Raw genomic sequence first — 21,192 nt, forward strand, 5'->3', positions numbered from 1 at the left:
TGTGTATATGTCAAGGCTAGTGGGAGTATAGTTAGCTTTTTGGTACTGTATGTGGATGACATACTACTCATAGGAAATGACATCCCAACTCTGCAGGAAGTTAAGTCCTGGCTTGGGAAGTGTTTTGCTATGAAGGACCTAGGAGAAGCTGCCTATATTCAAGGGATAAGGATCTTGAGAAACCAGAGTAAAAGACTAATTGGACTTAGTCAAAGTACCTACTTGGACAAGGTGTTGAAGAGATTCATCATGCAAGATTCCAAGAAATGAGAGTTACCCATCCAGAGTAGCACTAGACCGAGTAAGACTCAGAGCCCGAGTACTGAGGATGAGATAGCAGAAATGAGTCGGGTACCTTATGCTTCGGCAGTAGGCTCAATCATGTATGCTATGACCTGTACTCGTCCTGATGTAGCCTTTGCTTTAAGCATGGTTAGCAGGTATCAGGGGAATCCTTGTAAGGCTCACTGGACAGCGGTAAAGAACATTCTTAAGTACCTGCGGAGGACTAAGGACTGGGTCCTTACCCTTGGTGGGAATGATGACTTGAGAGTTGTAGGGTATAGTGATGCTAGCTTCCAGACTGATAGGGATAATTTCCGCTCTCAGTCGGGCTGGGTCATTACCTTAAATGGAGGAGCAATCTCTTGGAAAAGTTCCAAGCAAGAGACAGTGGCTGATTTAACTTGTGAATCAGAGTATATAGCGGCAAGCGAAGCGACAAAAGAGGCTATATGGCTAAAGAACTTCATTGGAGACCTTGGAGTTGTACCAGCTATATCAAAGCCCATAAAGATTTTATGTGATAGTGAAAGTGCAGATGCCTTAGCAAAGGAACCAATGGATCATGGGAGATCCAGACACATCAACAAAAAATATCATTTCATCAGACATCGCATAGAAGAAGGACTTCTCGTGGCAAAGAGAGTATCATCGGATGAGAACCCGGTAGATCCCCTCACGAAGGGACTGGGTAGGGTTAAGCATCTCCAGCATGCTAGGAGCATAGGGCTGAAGGATGATATTAGTTTTAGTAGTTAGATAATTTTGAAATTTGTAAAAAGTAATTGACATTTGATGATGAATAAAAGGTGTGTTTATTTATGAGTAAAGTGTTACTATCTTTTGTCAATCATTTACTATTATTTCTTTTGCATGTTTTGACTTCCAGAATATTTATGTTGTTTTACATATTATTCAAATTATCCACAATCAGTCATATGTTGGAAGTAGATATGAAGTAAGACTGTCATGAGTTGGTTGTAGAGGTCTAAGATGTTGGACATGGCCTCAACACTCATGAGTGCTCATAAGTTCTGAGTATTGGATTCAACCCATGCTTGCTGGTATCACTTCATGGAATTTATCTTGAGTGATCGCGAGACGGTAATATCATATAAGTCTTCAAACCTAGAGATATGACTTGTTAACTATGAGTTAGTTATACATTGATCGTGCGAAAATGCATTGGTAACTCGATGTTATAAAATGTGCGTTTGTGTGTAATTTAACAAGTAGTAGAACAAGCATATGAGTCGAAGTTTATCTGTTCCTTCTTGGATTAGAAGCTGATATCTGGGCCCCTCGATGATTTTGTTTTGGCCTATGTACGGGGCCCGGTCAGAACTAAGTTGATGTGTTCAATTAAGTTCTTTGTCAAACAAATCGAAAATCGAGAAATAAACTGCTGGACAATAAGCTAGACTATGTTCCATGTGTTTGTCCGGCTGATATCTAGAATAGAGGATTATATGATCCCTTATCTGAAATGGCGTACCTTCGTTTTCTCAGTTCCGAGAAACCTTGAAAAAAGCTACGATTGCCGATCGGTTCCTGAAGTCATACTTGCAGTTATAGTTATTAGACTTATCCAAGTGGGAGACTGTTGGATAAGGTGTCTAAGTCCATAACTATTTCTGGTATGTACTTGACCCGACCCGGCATGGTCCATTTGGGTTGCATGGCACCATGCAATTGGATAAACTAAATGAGAGAAATAACACATATGGTTTATTAATATATTATAAGTTCTAATATATTAATAATATTATTTAATTAGTTTGATCAAGAACTAATTTAGAATTAATTAAGTGATCAAAAGATAACTAATTAAATATATGGGCTGATTATGTATATCATCCATAAGTTAGATAGTGGGCTAAGAAGCTCCATGGATAATCAAGTTGGGTTGGACCCATTGGATGCTCCATGGAGGCTCCATGGGAGTTACAAGCCCATGGGTCATGGAAATGAATAGTCATGACACATTAGGGTTTACATGGTGTAACCCTAGATTTGTCAACACTATATAAAGATCATGTTTCTCCCAAAATCGGCTACACATGCATACTTGAGGGTTAGAGCCGATTTTTGAGTGTTATACATTCTCTCCAAGTTTACTCCATAGCATTTGGTGTTGTGTGAAGCATTTGAGGCATCACACTTGGGGTGCTAGGCTCACAAGGTTTCAAGGAACAATTACAACAACAAGGTATGTAGTTCTATCTATTATTTAAGTTAAAATTGTTCCCCATGTATGCTAGATAGGATCATAGCCTTGGAAATCAACTTTTCATGATAATTAGACAAAAATAGATCCAATGTTATTAGGGTTGCATGTATACTTAGGAAGTGTTAGAATGCTCAAAACCCATCACTTATCACCCTCAGACTGACGGTCAGAGTGAGCGGACTATCCATGCACTCAAGGACATGCTTCGGGCATGTGTATTAGACTTCGGAGGAAGTTGGGACACGTATCTGCCTTTGGTTGAGTTTTCCTATAACAACAACCACCATTCGAGCATCGATATGCCTCCCTTCGAGCTGTTGTATGGAAGGAGGTGTTGGACTCCCATTTGTTGGGGAGAGGTAGGATAGCGGGTGATGGGTAGTACGGGGATAATACTCCAAACGACTGATCAGATTCAGCAGGTCAGGAAGAGGTTGCTGACGGGCCAGAGTCGCCAGAAGAGTTACGATGATAGGCGTCACTCAGAGCTTGAGTTTCAAGTTGGTGATTTCGTTCTGCTGAAGGTATCACCTTGGAAAGGTGTGATTCGACTCAGGAAGAGAGGCAAGTTGGGACCTCGGTATATCGGTCCATTCAGGGTGATAACTAGGGTGGGCAGAGTAGCGTATCGTTTGGAGCTACCTGCCGAGCTGAGTTAGATTCATGATACCTTCCACGTGTCTCAGTTGATGAAGTGTATTGCCGATGAGTCAGCTGTGGTTCCATTGGAGGACATTCAGGTGGATGCGAGCCTGAACTATGTTGAGAGGCCGATCGCGATCCAAGATAGGAGAATCAAGGTTCTGAGGAACAAGGAGGTGTCCCTAGTTCAGGTCTAGTGGCAACATCGAAAGGGGTCCGAGCTGACTTGGGAGCCGGAGTTAGAGATGCGGGAACAGTATCCAGAATTGTTTGCGGAGCGAGACTTCGAGGGCGAAGTCTGATTCTAGTGGGGGAGAATTGTAACATCCGGATTCCCAGGTATCTCATTTTAAGTATTTTTATTGAATATTAGAGAGGGACTCGGCGAGTAGGCGCTCAGAATCGCCGAGTGGGATCGCGCATGTATTGGTCTGATTTAATGGAGGACTCGGCGAGTCCATACGTGGACTCGGCGAGTCCATGCTGTTTAATGAAACCCTAATTTCTTGGGTTTGGGGCCTATTTAAGGACCCTTATAGCCACTATTTGCGGCTACCAGACCATTGAGAGAAACCCTTATAGTGCTTGAGCATTTGTGAGAGAGAAGAAGCCATTATTGGACCTTTGTGGGTTTGTTTTGCAAGAAGAAGTTGATTCCAACTTAGAAGAGGCCAAGGAGGTTGCTTATTTCTAGATTGAAAGGAAAGGACATGATCCTTGAGGTAGCATATCGATCCTTTTTCTGTTTTGTTAAAGAATCCATGGATCTAGGGTTTTCTATACCCTTTATTGAGTTGATTTGTTGGGAATATGGTCCCTTATCATGTTTAGACATCAGATCTGGATCCATAGTGGTCCAGATATTCTATTCCATCTTGCTTTATGAGGATTTATGGAAGAAATGGACTTAGGATGTTGTATTTGGGGCTAAATCATGAAGTAGTGTCATTTGGACGTTTCATGAACATCAAGTTTGAACCTTTATGTGATTATTGAGCTTGGGAAGATTAGATCTATGGATTAGAGGAACAGATTTGACCTCAGAAGGTCATTTTAGTGTGAGCATGGAACGAACTCGCCGAGTCCATGAGTGGACTCGATGAGTCGAGTCGGGGTTGCCCCTTGATTCGTGACAGTGTAACTTGTCGAGTGGAAGAAAGACTCGATGAGCCAGGAGAGTCTGAAAGGATTCAGAGGACCTGCATGGACTCGCCGAGTCACCTTTGTGCACTCGACGAGTCGGCACTCGACGAGTCGGGTCAAAGTTGACCATTGACTTTCGTTGACTTTAGGGTTCTGGTCAAGACTGATACAGGAGAGTTCAGGGAAGGGTAGAATGGCCTTTTACCCAGTCTGTAGAGATGAGCTCATGGGAGAGTATTGATCGGGAATGTTGTTTTAATAATAGGAGGAGGCTAGGTCGGGACGTTGAGCACGAGAGTTTATCCGACTTGATTAAGGTGAGTCTTCTCACTATGCCTTACCCGATGGGGTAATTATGTGTGACCAGAAGGTCTTATGTGTATGATGAAAATGTGATGTATGTTGTATATGTAATATGTTATGATATGAGTATGTTGATATGGACCGGAAGGTCAATAGAGCATGGACCGGAAGGTCAACAGAGTTATGGGATGGAAATCCCCTGAGACACTTGGATCGGAAGATCCCATAGAGCTATGGCCTGGAAAGGCGTATGTGCTGCACGTGGTATTTTGGGGAACCCACTAAGCATTATTGCTTACCGTTTGCATGTTATGTGTTTCAGGTACCAGTGATGATCGCGGGAAGGCGCTGACATGATCAGTACACACTTATGATGGAGATGTTTGGAGATTCTAGGATTTTGATTTGAACTTTTATTATGTAAAAACAATTGATACACATTTTCGAGAATTATGATTGTAGTATTTTTATTAATTTAAAAGGAAAAATTGTTTTGAAAATTTCGGTGTTACAATAAAGATAACAAAAATATAATATTCTCTTCACTCCCCTCAAGATGGAACGCGGAGGTCACCAACGCCCATCTTGCCAAGTAGAAAGCCAAACCTTTCGGTCCCAGGTGGTTCTGTAAAAATGTCTACTATCTAATCTTTAGTGGTTATGGTAGCCGATAAAATGTCACCAGATTCAACGCGTTCACGAACGAAATAGAAAATCCATTTCAACATTTTTGGTACATTCGTGAAAAATGGGGTTATTAGCGATATGACAAGTAGCTTGATCATCACAGTAAATTTACTGTGGATACCAAATGTATCCAAACTTTTGAAAAAGTTGAAAAAACGTTGGGGACGTAAATTCTTTTAATTGATCGCAGCTACCATGTGACGAGCAATACGACAAGCATTGGTATATCGATAGTAGTTGCTCTCATCACATGATAAGTCGAAAGGAGAATCGGCAAGACTTTCGAAGTTTGGATTATGCGGGAGAAGTGAAGTTTGGAAATAATAAAAAATGTAAAGTAAAAGGTTATGGCAAAGTAACGAATGGGAAGTTTACAGTGAACATGGTGAAATATGTCGAAGGCTTACAATACAAATTGATAAGTGTTTTGCAACTCATTGTGGGCACTGGCAATCAAGTATTCTTCGATGAAGAAGGAAGTGTCATCTCGAAGAAACAAAATGAAGGAAGTTTTGCTTAAGTCGGAAAGGAAATGTGACATGTTCACACTCGAGGTGAAGCCCATTGTTGGTGTTCCACCTGTCTTATTACTTTTGAAAGCCTCATAATATCTTAGCTAGTTGTGGCATCGTCGACTCTCCCATCTGAATTTCAAGAATCTTAACAAACTGTTTATACATGATCTTGATTGTGGCTTACCTGTTTTAAAATTTGATAACAATTCATATGTGTAGTTTGTGCACAAGGAAAGCAAAATCGTCAAGGTCATCCCATCGTCATCGACATAAATATCATCTAACCTCTGGAACTTCTTCATATTGACCTTTGTGGACCTTCGAATTTTCAGACTCTTAATAAGAAGAAGTACATATTGGTCATTGTGGATGATTTTTCAAGGTTTACTTGGGTTTTCTTTCTTCGTCAAAAGTCTGAAACTACTCAAGTGATAATAGATTTCATCAAGCACATCGAACTAAGTCTGAGAAAGAAAGTTAGAAGAATCAAAAGTGATAATGGTTCAGAATTCAAGAAACAGATTCTTGATTCATTCTTGGCTGAATTAACGATTTCACATGAATTTTCATTTCCTTACAGGCCACAACAAAATGGTGTCGTCGAACGAAGTAATAGATCTCTAAGCGACGCATCAAGAATAATGCTGACATAAGCGAATCTGCCTCAATATCTCTAGGCAGAAGCAGTTTTGACAACATGTTTCACTAGAAATCACTCATTCATTCATCATTTTTTTAATATCACCCCTTATGAAATCATAAACAATCGAAATCCTAATGTTAAAATTTTCCATGTTTTTGGTTGCAGGTGTTTTATCATGAATCACAAAGATAATCTTTCGAAATTTCAGTCAAAAGCTGATGAAGGAATATTTTTGGGATACTCACACAACTCTACAGCATATCGGTGTTGAATAAGTGAACAAGAAAGATTGACAAAATGTTCAATCTAACTTTCGATGACTATCACGTCAAATGTGTTGAACATACTTTCGGAGAAAAGCAAATTCTTTCTTAATCGAATGATGAGTCAGCGATTGTGAATTCTTTTGATATTGAATATGACTTAATTTTTGGTATTCCAGACAGAGCGATAGATGTTGAAGTTCATGCTAATGATAATCAAATTTTTGAAGCATCAAAGTATTCTGATGATTCAACAGTGACTAGGGAAGAAGATGATTCTCAATCTACCTCAACCTCACAAGTACATGATGAATGTCTACCTGCTTCGCAGGGGATCAAGTGGAGGGGGAGTGCTTGAGTTCAATGGCACTAGATCATATTGATGAGTCTGTTGTTGAGGGGGAGCATGATCAAAAATCACATTAGTTTGAGGGGGAGCATGGACAAAAAAATACTAATGTCGAGTGGGAACATATTTATCCAAATACATTAGTTGAAAGGGAGCAAAATGGATCAATACATAATGTTTCTATTGATCAAACTAACAATTTTCATGATGTTTATGATAATTTGTCAAATGTAGGTGAGGGTTCTAAAATGGATGAAATATTCGAAGATGCACCTTTAGATTTTGACCCTGCATATCCACCGATGGACATATGGATACAAAGTCATCCAAAAGAACATGTTCTTGGTGATCCTTAATCTTGAATTATAACACGTGCACAAATTCAAGCTAAAAATGAGATACTGAATGTTCACCAGGAATATTATATGTTAAATGTGTTCATTTCGAAAATGGAACAAAAACAATTAAGGTTGCATTGGAAGATTCTAGTTGGGTTGTTGCAATGCAATATGAATTTGCTAAATTTAAAAGAAATAAGGTTTAGAGACTAGTTCCAAAACCTGATGATGTTTTGGTCATTGGTTTAAAATGGATTTAAAAATAAAACTGATAAAAAAGGCAATGTTGTTCGAAACAAAGCAAGATTGTTTGTAAAAGGATATTCACAACAATAAGGTATTGACTATGAGGAAACCTGTGTCCCTGTCGCAAGACTCGATATTGTTTGAATATTTCTTGCTTATGCAACACACAAAAACTTTGGTGTGTAGCAAATGGATGTCAAGTGCGCTTTTCTCAATGGAGTCTTTGAGGAAACTATTTATCTCGAACAACCACCAGGTTTTGTGAATGACAAATTTCCTGATCATTGTTATATACTTGATAAAGTAGTACGTGACTCAAAACAAGCACCTTAGGCCTAGTATGCAACTCTTACCAATTTCTTGAAACTGTATAAATTTAAACAAGGATCAGTCGATCCTACTCTATTTCGAAAGAAAGTAGGTGATCATCTGATGCTAGTTCAAATTTATGTAGATGATATTATTTTTGGCTCAACTGACCCTTCATTGTCTAGAGAATTTTTGAGAATATGAAAAAAGCCAGTTTGAAATGAGCATGAGGGGTAAGCTAAATAATTTTCTAGGATTGAATATTTGTCAAAGCAAGGACAATATTTTCATAAATCGAGAGAACTACACTCGTAACTTGCTTAATAATTTTTCCATGAAGAATAGTTCAAAAAGTAAAAGTATTGATGGCAATCTGCACGCACTTAGGTCCTTCGTTGGATAAGCCTGTTGTGGATCTCACTTTGTACAGAAGCATGATAGGTTCTCTATTATACTTTACTGCTAGTAGACATGATATTACGTTCACTATTTTCAATTTTTCCAGATATCAATCGAATATCAGAGAACCCCATCAACAACAGTGAAGAACATATTTTGATATCTGAAAGGAACTATTTCATTGGGTTTATGGTACCCATCGAAGATTGGATTTTTCATACAAGCATTTTCAAATGAAGACCTTGGAGGGTGTCAACATGAAAGAAAAAAAACACATTTGATGGATGTCAACTTTTGAACGGGAAGCTTGTAAGTTGGCAATCGAAGAAACAATCTGGTGTTATGATTTCCATTGCAGAGCAGAGTATGTTGCTGTTGCAGCTTGCAAGTCTCAAATCATCTGGATTCAAAGCCAACTTCATGATTATGCAATCAATATGAAGAAGATCCTTTATATTGTGATCTACAAAGTGTCATACGTATCTGCCATAATTTGGTCCAACATTCAAAGACAAAACACATAGCTCTTCTCTATCATTTTATTAAGGATCATGTCGAAGATGGTAATGTCAAAACAATGGATCAACTTGTAGACATATTCACCAAATCTCTGGACGAGAAATCATTTGTAAGAATCTTAAATGGTTTAGGAATGATTGATGCAAGCTCAGTTCTTAATTCGTAATTGTGAGGAAGAAGATGTTGATCCTGCTAAAGTGTTCAGAGGTTACTTTTCACGGTTAAGCGTTCGACTAACTTTGCTTTCGACATTCATATGGATGGTTCAGATCACACTTGGCTTTATGGGGAGAAAAGTTGTTCGATGTATGTTGGAAGTTGATACTTCTTACATCGAAAGTCTTTGGTAACACGTTATTGCTTTATATTTTATTTTAGTATTATAAAACAAAATTTCCAAAAAATATATCCTTATTTTTGTCTTTATTTTTCAAAAAAAAATTCCAAAAAGATTTTCTTATTTTTTTCTTTAAATTCCAAAAACAAAAATCCAAAAAGATTTTCTTTATTTTGTTTTGTGTGTTTAACCTTTCTTGTGTCTCATTGTATCAACATACTATGGTGGAGAATGCTCATTTGATTACATACAAAGAGGGACATGTATGATTTTCGAACTACTATAGTAGTTAGGTGTCCCTAGAAGAATGTTGTTGTATGTTGACCATAATCGTCAAAGACTCTATGTGTTCGGAGCCTTAATGAATCTATCACTACGAGTGTTCCTTCCCAACCAGGCTATATTCACATTAGTCGAAGAGATACTTTTCTCTTTTCATTTTGAGTAAGGAGATTTCTGCTAAGTCCATATCTTTCACATAGGTACAATGAGTTTTCTTAACTAAGTTTTTTCAACAAAATTTTTCTTCACGCTCACACACATCACTACATATGCTCGACATCTCTGGTAGAAACCAACCAAAATGTAGATATTGCACAAGTCCGTGTTTATCATCCTGATTCATTTTTCTGTGATGATGGTGAAACCCAACAATTCTAACTTCTAAGGAATTGAAGGCAAACTTAATGTTCAAGATTTTAACGAAATTTTTTTTTTCAGTACGAAATTTTGATATGTAAAATCATATTCCTTTCGTTATGTGTGATCTTGATAAAATGTTCTTTAACCAAGTCATTTTTACCCAAAAGGATCCAAATCTTATTATTACTTTTTTTTGGAATATGATTTCCGTATGGATATCTTTTCGAACACTCGTCACTTTGAACTTTTATCTAACCTTACATGTTCCTGACTACACTGGTCATATAAGTAATTTTGCTCAAAATACTCACACTTATGTTAATTTGTGGTATTGTGCAAAATTGAGCCTACCTTCAAAACCTATGCAAAAAGAGGCCCTTCGATACTCATTGAGGAGTATTCAATTGTATTTCACGGAAAACCATGCAAGCAGTTCATTATCTCTCTTGATTTGGAATGAAGTGATATTTTCCTGGGATCCAATTGCTTTCACATCGAATGATATTTGACGTCGCTATTAACACATTTTGTTTAAATTTGATTCCCACTAGTTCTTTGGCACAAATTTGCACTGGAATCATAGAGGTTTTGGGTAATACCAATTCAAAACCAAGATTTCGCAATGTCTAGCATATGATTTCACTTTACAACCCCATAAGCGATTGAGCTCAACCTTGTAGCAAAGGTTTGGTGTTCTCCTTATGATGAAACTTCATAGTGATAATTCGAAACTATGTGATGGTTCTTATCTCATTAGGATCAACAAAACGTTCGACGAATGTGATGGTTCAGTCATTCATGGACTTTTTAGGAAATTGTGATGATCACTTTTCCTAACATGGCGACTTTTACGGTAACCGACCCCATAAGCAAGGCAACACGTGACAAATTCTGATTGGTTAATGTTTCAAATTCAAATTATACGGCGATTATAAAAGTAATTTGGTTGCATAAATTGAAGAGTTTATGGTATTTGGTCAAAATTTTCCCCTAAATTCGTCAAAGATAATCGTATTCCCATAATTCTTGCAAACCCTAATCATGGCGTCTCCAACTGGCTACTTCTATCATCTCACCAACATTTTCTAACATCATGCATCAACCAATTACAACCTTTTTCTATTGGCAATCCATAGAGCCATAGGTATTTGTTCATGAAGAAGAGGAACTTGATGACGATGAAGTTATGGTTTCTTTTATCAATTTAAAATTTGATCCTAAAGAATATAACATTCCTGATAATATGCTCATGTTAGGAAAACAGTTCAAGATTCTTAACAACAAGCTCAACTCCTCATTACAAATCCATGCTGATACAGGAGGACAAAAATTCGTTTCTGGGGTCGAAGTGGAGTTTATGTTGAAATCTCAGGAGAATTGGCTTAAGCTTGCAATGGAGGAAATTGAGAAACAATATGAAGATCTCTTGAAGAATCATGCTTGTATTTTCAATACGAGGTTACAAAGCTTTGTGATGTTGCAAAAAAGCGTCATGAGATTTTTATTGAGCAAGTCAAGAAGTTGGAAGAATTGGTCAATCTAAAAGTGGCCGAGCTTAAGTCTGAAATGACAACAGAAGTGGCAAAGCTAAAACATAATTAGTCAAGTATTCATGGCAAAGTTGATGTTCTTGATGATGCTGGGGTGAAGGTTGTGGAATACAACACATCGTATTCAACCAAACTTGATACAAAAACCTAACAAGATTCCTTAGTGTTTAAAAAGCTAGAGGAATTTATGGGATGCTTAAAAGAATCTTTTTAGATGGTTGATTTTTCTAAGCAATCTTCTATCTCATAGGAGTTCATTTCCAAAACGATCTCTTCCATCGAATTGAATATCAAGGCGGAGCTTGATCCCATCGTTAAGTTGCTTCTACTATTAATAACTAATGCCCCACCTACGAAGCATGTGGTGCAAGGGGGAGAAAGAAGATGTGGATGTGTTGGCCCTTCGAAAGACACTGATAAGGGTGCAGTTGTAAGGAAGGTGATGTCGACTTAAATTCATACATCACTTCATATTTCGTTAACAACAACTTCACGACCGATAATGAAGGGAATTGTTATTGGAGAAAGTGCCAGAGGATCAAGTTCAAAATCACCTCCTTTGAAGGATGATAAAGAAGATAAAGGGAATGTTATTAATAAAGTTATTTCTGAAGAAGAGAAGAAGAAAAATTTAGAGTTGGAAATTGAAAGGCAACGACAAATTAATAGCATTTTGAGGCAATGACAAAATGGTCCATTGGATTTAAACAAGGGAGATCCCAATAAACACTAGTGTTATGAGACAATTGAATTCCAAAATTCCAAGGAAGTGTTATGACATTGAAAACTCAGATTCTAATCAACTGGATTTTTCAATCAATCATATGATGTTTGTTTCTACACAATACAAATTGGTTGATCAGTTCAATGATCAAGAAGAGTATAAGAGACTGAAAATGAGATTTCATGCAGTCTTGGGGAAGAAAGAAGAGGAAGTTTGGTCTTCAGTAAAGATTTTCAAAGTGATGAATATTTCAAGAGAGGGTATGTTCGAAGGTTTACTACATAATTTTCGTTATTTTATGCTCAAAGAGAATAATGTAGCATGTGACTTCCTGATTGCTGATATAACACCCTAGTTTTCATGTAATTTCATATTTATCCCTTAGTTTTAATTATGTCAAATTTTGGTCATTGGATTGGAAAGAAGTGGCCATAGGAAGCCCTAGTAGCAAAATGGTAATATTGGGAGCATGAGTAGTACGTTGGGCGTACATGTGGGTATGCTATGCTTACTAGGGTACACCCTAGTACGCTGGGCATAGACATATGTACGCTGGGCGTACGTCTGTCCTGGTGAAAACCCTAATTTTTAGGGTTTATGGGGTATTTTAGCATCTTTATAGACTCTTTACCCCCATCTTTTCAGCCTCCAAGTTCTGCAATCATTTTTACCAAACCCTAGCTTCTCTAGTGTGTATGTTTGAGCTAAGAGTGTGTTTCTTTTGTGGTTGAAAAAGAAGAAGTTTCATCAAGGTGGTTGGAGTGTGAAGCAAGCTTGTAAATCCTGGATCATCACCTTCTTGGGAAGCTCCAGAAGGTAAAAAGCTTCTACCTTTATGCTTGGAATGTTTATATCTTCTTTTGATAGATTTATGGTGTTCTTCTTGTCCCAAAAGTCCTAATATTTTGCATTCTTTGTTTTGGATGTGTTTGACTTTCCTTTCAGACCCCAGGATGGGTCTTAAGACATAAAAATGAGGTCCCTTCAGCTAATTTGGTTCCTTGTTCTTTGTAGGAGGTCTTAATGGAATAAGACCATGTATTAAGAACTTTTTGGATGTCCAAAGTATTAAAGTTTGAGACTTTATGGTTCTAGAGTGGTTTTGAGTCATGGATCTGAAGTTTGGGCTTAATTGCTTAAGCCATTAAGTATCTAACAAGGTTTTGGTCTCAGCAAGGGTACACCCTATGTATGAACAATTACATCATCCTCGTATGCCACCAATGCAAGGCTCGTGTACGCCCTGCATACCACCGGGGTATGCCCAACGTACGCCATCTGTTGGGTTTTCGCATTTGGGCTTTGTGTTTTGGGCCATCTTTTGGGCTTAAATTCTTGGGCCCTTAATGGACTATTTGAGTAGGTGTCTTTTGGGCTAATTGGAGAATAGGACCTTAGGATAAGGCCCAATAAGGAGTTTGGACCTAATTTGGAAAATTGGGCCAATCATAGGCATTGAGGTAATTTAGGCCTTTTGGATCAAAGATTTGCACTTGGGCATTGGCACAATTAGGGAATGGGTAAAATGGACATTTACCCTAAGTATGGATCATTAGTCAAGGATGGTAATCCATCTGTTAACGGGATGCAATGGCCTTATATATACACTTACAAAGAGTCTGAAACAAACTTTAAAAACTGTAATAGCCAGGAAACCCATGAAGTTGTATGTTTGATATGAATTATTTATTCCTATCATTTTTGAGATATTATTAATAGTTTAAGGAAAAGACTCTAGAATCCGAAAACAAGTACTTACAAGTTTATTGATTAATATCAGTTTTTCTCTTACATAGGTAGGAAGAAATTTATAGTTGTTGGTTAAGCTCCGAGAATCAAGAGATTCATGTGATAGATTTTTTGTTGCCATTGAATTTCTTAGTTGCAATTATTTTACTTTCCTATCAATTATTGTTATATTAGGAGCTATATTATCATGGTTCTTATATAGAGGAACGGTGGATAGGATTATTTTAATCATCTCCTTTTTTCATTACTATTCACATCAACATAAGCCAGCCATTATAATCGTTCAAGATCATCCATTTAATATAGCTTCTTCAGGGTTTTTTTTTCTTTTTGTTTTAAGATTTGATATGCATCGTATGAAATGAAGACATAGAGGTTACTTTCGATCTGGCTTTAGCATCACTTGATAAAGCGCTCTCAAAATTTCCAAGATTTTGGGTCCTAGAATCAATCAATAGAAATGAGTTAAGCCATATAACAATATTTCTGAATGAAGGCTCAGCAACATCCACGCCCCAAATCTTATTCCACTATTACATATACATTTTATTTTCCACTCAAAAGGGTCGCTTTTAAGTGAATAGCAAAGCAACTGTGTTGTTTTTATTTTTTATTTTGAAAATGAAAAAATGGATTAGATAGAATAATAGAAAGGATAAAAAAGTGTAATGATCATACATTGACACGATGTAAACCGACTTTAACCTTACACCATTTGTGATCATTGGATGAGTGAAAATTATTGATGGTTTAAAAGTCGGCTCTTAGCCTCTTAAGGCATCCACAATGCATTGAACTTCATAGAATTTAATGGATTGTCACATCATTATTCTACGATCCATACAACTCTATAATATTTTTCTTTACAATGCATTGAACTCTACAAAGTTCAATAGAATGTTATAAAATGCAATTTATAGTAAATATTTAATAATTAAAACATTCTTTTTTCCCATTGAAGAGTTCAATGGCCATTGAACTCCAAATCTATTGAATACCAAGGTGGCATCTCACAGTGGTTGAGTTTCATCCATTGAATGACACATGGACTTGCCACATCATTCAACTCTCCTATTAAACTCACCATTATGGATGCTCTTATAGGCATTCCAAATAATTCTAAAGGTAATTATAGCAATTAAGAATAGACATTTTCAAAATTCGAAAAGCTGAAAACAAAAAACCCCAAAAAAAACAAATTAAGTGGTTACAGGGGAAACATTTGAGAAGCCTCAAATTGATTTTATGATGCAGTATCAAGAATTAAAAACATTCTTAAAACTAATACATAATTAATCTCCTTAATACAAATGAATCTTTTATCTTCACCACACACCAAAAAAAGTGAAAACCCTGAAGTCAAACCTGATATCATTTAAAAATACAAATCTCTATAACTTGTCCTTGCAATCGTATTCTTCCAAGAAAAGAGAGTTATGTGGTGTTCTATCGTGAACAATGATTTATCGGGAAAGCCAAAAGGACCAGAAGACATATGTCTTCTTCGGTGGAAAACATGTATTGGTCCAAAGAGGCGACGGGACAACTTAAAAAGTGTTGCGATTGAAACTCAGGCGCTAACCACGTTACATCTAATTGAAAATGGAGAGCTATTAAGATATGGGTTTTTATATATAATAAACCACTATGAATGCGATAAATCAACTACAAGAACTTTGTCTATAACTTTAAAGGACTAGTCCTCAGCCTTTAGCAATCTTTGTATAAACATAAATACAAAGATTGTTAACAAAAGTGGAAAGGAAGAGAGATCAACCAAAATGAGATTAATCTTACCTGCCATTAATCAATTTGCATGGTAGTAATAAATAGGAGCATAAGAAGGAATGAAATGAAGCGATCATCCTCTACAATTAGAAAATTACACGAACATATTCAATATAAGATTTACACCCAAATTGCCCGTAATAATTTACTTTACTAAGTTTTCATCATAGTTGAGAAGAGACAACATGAACATCAAGTCAGAGCTTGGTAAATGGAAAACTGAAAACAATAACATCAATTGAACCAAGAAATCAACTATCTCATCTTCAGAACATGATAAATATACATGGCAGCACTCCAACATATTTCATTATTATATATATATCATCAGAGCGAACACTTATATTGCAATTGTAAAAGATAACGAACTATGAATACATAATAAATATTTTGAAACAAGATAGAAGAGACGTAAATCAAAGTTACAGATTTCCATAATTGCAAAGATAAAAGAGTCATTACCTTGGAACAAATGGATACATTCCACATGCCACAAAAGAATAACCCAAAACCTCTATAAAATCTACCAGAAGGCATTATATTTTTCTCATTAACATTTGGATAAATGTTAATATCACACATTCACACAAAAAGCAGTAATAAAAAATAACAATTACCTTTTAATACTTAAATAGCTCTACTTCAGGTGATAAAACTACTAAAGCAAAAGAACTGAAGTATCTTTTCAACCAAATAAAAGCATTTTGATAAACTGCAGACTAATGACTTCATTAATGTCACCTCAAACAACATATGCAACTTACCTTGCAAAATTACAAGAAAACAAAATCATGTATTTTATTATTCTAATTCAATCCATGTGGGTCTTGATTGATTTTGAATCCACTTTCATATCATTTTGTTCTGCCTAAATTTTAATATTTACCCAAATTATATAGAAATATTTTTAGGACCTATCTTGTAGTGTCAAGAAAGTCAATTATCCCACTTCGACTTCTTATTCAGCCGACCCTCGCGAGTTGCCATATCAACAGCAACTGAGACTGGGTTTGATCCACCACCCCCAAAAAGAAAATCAATCTTTTGGATTTTCTTTTTCTCTTCGTCTTTTCTCTTTGCTTCTCTCTTCAAATCAAAATCAACCTCGATTTCATCATAAAAGTCACTTTTGTCACAACCATGGACGTTAAAAACATCCTTACTCAAGCAAGATCCTATCTCATCGATGTTATGATAAGTCACAACGTGTGTCAAGAAATCCGGGTTGCGAAAATCTTTCCTGTTACGCAATTCAGAATTAAAGCTTCTCCCCGTTTTCTTCTTTATTAAGAGAAATTTAATGAACTTTTCTTGCAATTTATCACCAATTGCTTGTTGAACTGCAGGAGGCGGATGTGTCAAATTACCAATCGAATCCGGTGTTGTATTATCATTACCAGAATCCAAATTAACAACAGCACCCTTAATGATATTGGTATTATTAAGGGTCTCTGAATCATCGTTCGTGTTGCTGCCATTGTCTCTCTCAACATCTTCTTCGATATCGTCGTCTTCATCGCCATATATAGAAAGAAGGGCGATACCTTCTGATTCCTTCTTCTCCGACGACATGGAAAGATTGAAACACGGGTACAGGATGCAATGGATTGAAAAGAGTTTTGACGATGTAAAACTAGGGTTTTGGTGTTCAAACGTAGGTTTTGAATTTTTTATAATTAAATTTCAATTAGATACGGTAAAAACTAATAAATACTTCTTTTGGAAAACAAAACCACTCACAAAATTCGGCTAATTAGTCGACATCCGTTAGATTAAAATACTTTTGTATGTTACCCACAAATTCAATCATCTCACTTACGAAAGAGACACTCATAAATTACAAACAAACAAATTATATTAAACAAATCATTAAAAAAAAAGAGAGAGAACAAAAAAGTAGGCATGGTTTACCAACAAAAAGAAAGGCGGTTTTTCTCTTTAGGTAAGGGAGGCTGAAAATTTAACACAACTTATGAGTTTTCTACATACAATTTTCAAGATATATATATATATATATATATATATATATATATATATATATATATATATATATATATATATATATATATATATATATATATATATATATATATTAAATTAAAATGGTGTGGTAGGTATGATAGATGTGTTATGATGGTGTATAAAAAAAGTTACAAATTTGATACTTCAATTCAAAACATATCTTATATTTTATCCATAATTTTTATTATTAAAGACCGTAAAAGTTATCTTTAGTATATATTATATATAATTTAGTTTATTCAAAATATAGAATTATGACTAATATATTTTTTTTAGCAAATACATAGCTAAATAGATCTCATCAATAACTAGATATTACTATGAATATTTTATATTTTACAAGTATTTGATATTCAAAATATAAAATTATGACTAATATATTATTTTTAGCAAATACATAGCTAAATAGGTCTCACCAATAGCTAGATATTAATATGTTGAAAGTATTTAATATTTTTCATTATAAATAACAAATATATAAATAATTTTATTATTTCCTAAAAAATCCTAAAGATCACTTATTCATGATAACTCGTCTAAAAGCAAGGTTGTAGAAATTTGGATTAATAGACGATTAATCGTGGATTAATCGCTTGACGCTCTTCAACTGTCGAAGATTAGGGTATTAATCGGAAATTTAGGATTAATCGGGTTTGTTTAGTTTAATCGATCTTCGTGAGATTAATCGGTTAACAAAAGTCAACAAAAGTGAAAAAAGTCAAAAAATGCCAAAAAAAAAAATAATTTTTAAAAAAAAATCTAATTTTTTTTTAATCCAAAATTTTCAAATATTATACCAAAATGTTCATATTTTCAAATTTTCAAATTACAAAATTTTTTATTTTCTAATTTTGAAGTACTTGTTTTTCTTAAGATATATTAATATTTGATTAATTTTAATATTTTATTTATAATTTATGTTATCCGATTAATCCACAATTAATCTCTGCCAAGACCGATTAATTTCTTAACATTAGATGATCGACCGTCGAGCTACCGTCGAACGATTTTTACAACCTTTTTCTAAAAGTATACTCTATCACAAATGCAATTGTCATTGTTCATGAAAACTCGAAGAAACCTTCTCTTAAATTTGTTAATTCAGTTAACATTTTAGTATTATAAATTTCATTTCTAATTCTTATTTTTTTTCTAGCCCTTTTTATAGATAGAATTCCTCTCTTCATTTCTTCATTTCTTCTTTCATTCAACCATAACAAGATAGACATTATTGTTTATATACCTATTGTATATTTAATAAGGAACGTCATATGTAACATACTAATTTATATCTTTTTATCATGCGATTTATTATGAAATTATATTTTGGTATATTCTTCATAATGTTTCATTAGTTTTAGTTTTGTAGATCTTCATATTGAAGTATTTAAGCTCAGTGCCCTATGTGTATCATTTCAATTTTTTAACGATGATATATTTGATGTGACTTTGGATTTGGTCAATCCAACTCACAATACACTGAAAATATTAGTAATGAGTCCTTGTGTAATGTTGGGGGTTGATTTTGATGATGATGTGTGTAAAACTCAAGTTGTAAACTTTATGAATGATGTTGGAGATGGATACGATGACGTAGCTGATTTGGAAGACAACTTTGTTCGAAAAAAGTTATAGGAGGGGTTAATTTATTTTCCTATGCTTCCACCACTTCTCAATGGGGTGACATTTTTACTAAGAATCTTTCAACTGCCCAACATCATGATACCGTATCCAAGCTAATGTGGCTCCCTACCCTCCAGATTGAGGGGTTAGCTGTTAAACATCATTGTAATGATTGTTAATTCAGTTAGTTGGTGGTAGTTAGATAAAAAAGGTATAAGACTATAATCGTCATTTTATGTAAACTTTCTATTTATGAGTTAGTTATTTAGATCTTCATAGCTTAATGTATATGTAACATCTTGATTTCCAGGTATTCTATTTATGCCATTGGTATGAGAATTGTTTATAAATGGGTCTGTAACATCCCAAGTTTTGTCATTTAAAGTCTCCGGGCATAAAAGGGTAAAGCCATGAAGAGCCTAAGGGCTAATTTGTAATTTTGGGACCAGGGGGAGTACGTCGTGCGTACATAAGGGTACGCAAGGTGTACTAGGGCACGCCCTAGTACGTTGGGCGTACACTGTGTATGTTGGGCGTACTCATAAATGAAGGAAACCCTAATATCTCGGGTTAGGGGCTATATAAATGTCCTTATGGTTCATTTTATCTCATCATTCTCAGCCTCCATTTTCTAGAAACGTCCCAAACCCTAGTTCTTGTGTGAGAGTGCGAGTTGGTGGGTATTTTGAGCTCTTGGAGGTAAAGGCATTACACCAAGAAGTTGGAGAAGAAGATTGGCTTGAAGATCTAGAGTTGGTGTGGGTTCTAGATGCTCCATGAGGTAAAAAGCTTGGAACTTTATTCTTATATGAGTTAGATCTAGTCATTTTAGCATCTTGGAAGGATTCTTGTCCCAAAAAGTCCCAAAATGGTGCATGTCATGATTTGGACATCCAAAGTGATAAAGTTCAAGACTTTATTAGTCCTAGGCATATTTGATCGATGAATCTGAAGTTTGGGCTTAAGTGCTTAAGCCATTAAGCACTTATGAGAGTTTTTGTTCAGCTTGCGTACGCCCCGCGTAGGTAGCAGTACGCCCCGTGTACCGGCTCAATGGACCGTTTTCCAGTTAACAGGAGTCGAAGTACGCCCCGCATACCAAAGGGGTATGCCTAACGTATGTCCTCTGTTGGGAGTTTTGATATTAGGGTTCGAGTTTGGACTGTCTATGGACTAGTTGTACTTGGACCTTTGTTGGACTTTATGAATATGGTATTTTGGGCCAAGTCTTGGTAATGGATCTTGGATTTTGGCCCAATTAGGTGGTTGGGCCTAATTTGGAAAGTTGGGCCAATGATGGGCTTTGTCTTATGAACTTGAGGAAAATGGAGTTGGTGTTGGGCCTTGGCCCAAATTAGAGTAAAGCAAATTGGCTATTATTATATGAGTTATTCTTGGTCAAGATTTATACTCCGATGTGTTGACTCATTATTTGTTATTCTGGATAGTTCAGGATTGTCAGTGAGACGGTGGTTCGGGAATCTGCTTCTTTGGTTCAGATCAGCATTTCAAGGTGAGTTATCCTCACTATATCAAAATGGTCTAAGGCACCAAGGTCGGCCCTTTCTCGGATTTTATACTTGTATTGATTTGATATGCATATTAATATGTTAGATCGGCGTCTTGGTAATTAGGACGGTTAGGAAGGTATCCTGATGTATAGGATGGTACTATGTTAGCGACCTGTAAGGTCGGTATCCTGGATAAGATGTTGCTATGCTATATGATCTGTTAGATCGGTTTGTTAAATACGGACTATTCTGGGAATATCTATTTATGTGTACATGATTGTTTGGTATGGGGGGTTGGGTTGAAGCGGGTCCTGCTTCACGATGTAGGCTAACATACTCGGGGCGGACCAGATTGACTGCAGACATAGAAGGGTACAT

General features: G+C 35.9%; 1 protein-coding gene across 1 annotated transcript; it reads right to left on the reverse strand.

Annotated features, from left to right (window-relative positions):
- Positions 1–16,394: 16,394 nt before the first annotated feature.
- On the reverse strand, positions 16,395–17,608 carry LOC111919195 (uncharacterized). Its single transcript, XM_023914805.2, has one exon. The coding sequence runs from the start codon at positions 17,228–17,230 to the stop codon at positions 16,595–16,597; it is 636 nt and encodes a 211-aa protein (XP_023770573.1). The 5' UTR covers positions 17,231–17,608; the 3' UTR covers positions 16,395–16,594.
- Positions 17,609–21,192: the final 3,584 nt, after the last annotated feature.

This window comes from Lactuca sativa, chromosome 6, assembly GCF_002870075.4.
Source record: "Lactuca sativa cultivar Salinas chromosome 6, Lsat_Salinas_v11, whole genome shotgun sequence".
NCBI lineage: Eukaryota > Viridiplantae > Streptophyta > Magnoliopsida > Asterales > Asteraceae > Lactuca > Lactuca sativa.

What these genes read in the sequence shown, in the direction of transcription:
- LOC111919195 (XM_023914805.2), bottom strand. Translation starts at nt 17,230, where the DNA reads ATGTCGTCGGAGAAGAAGGAATCAGAAGGTATCGCCCTTCTTTCTATA.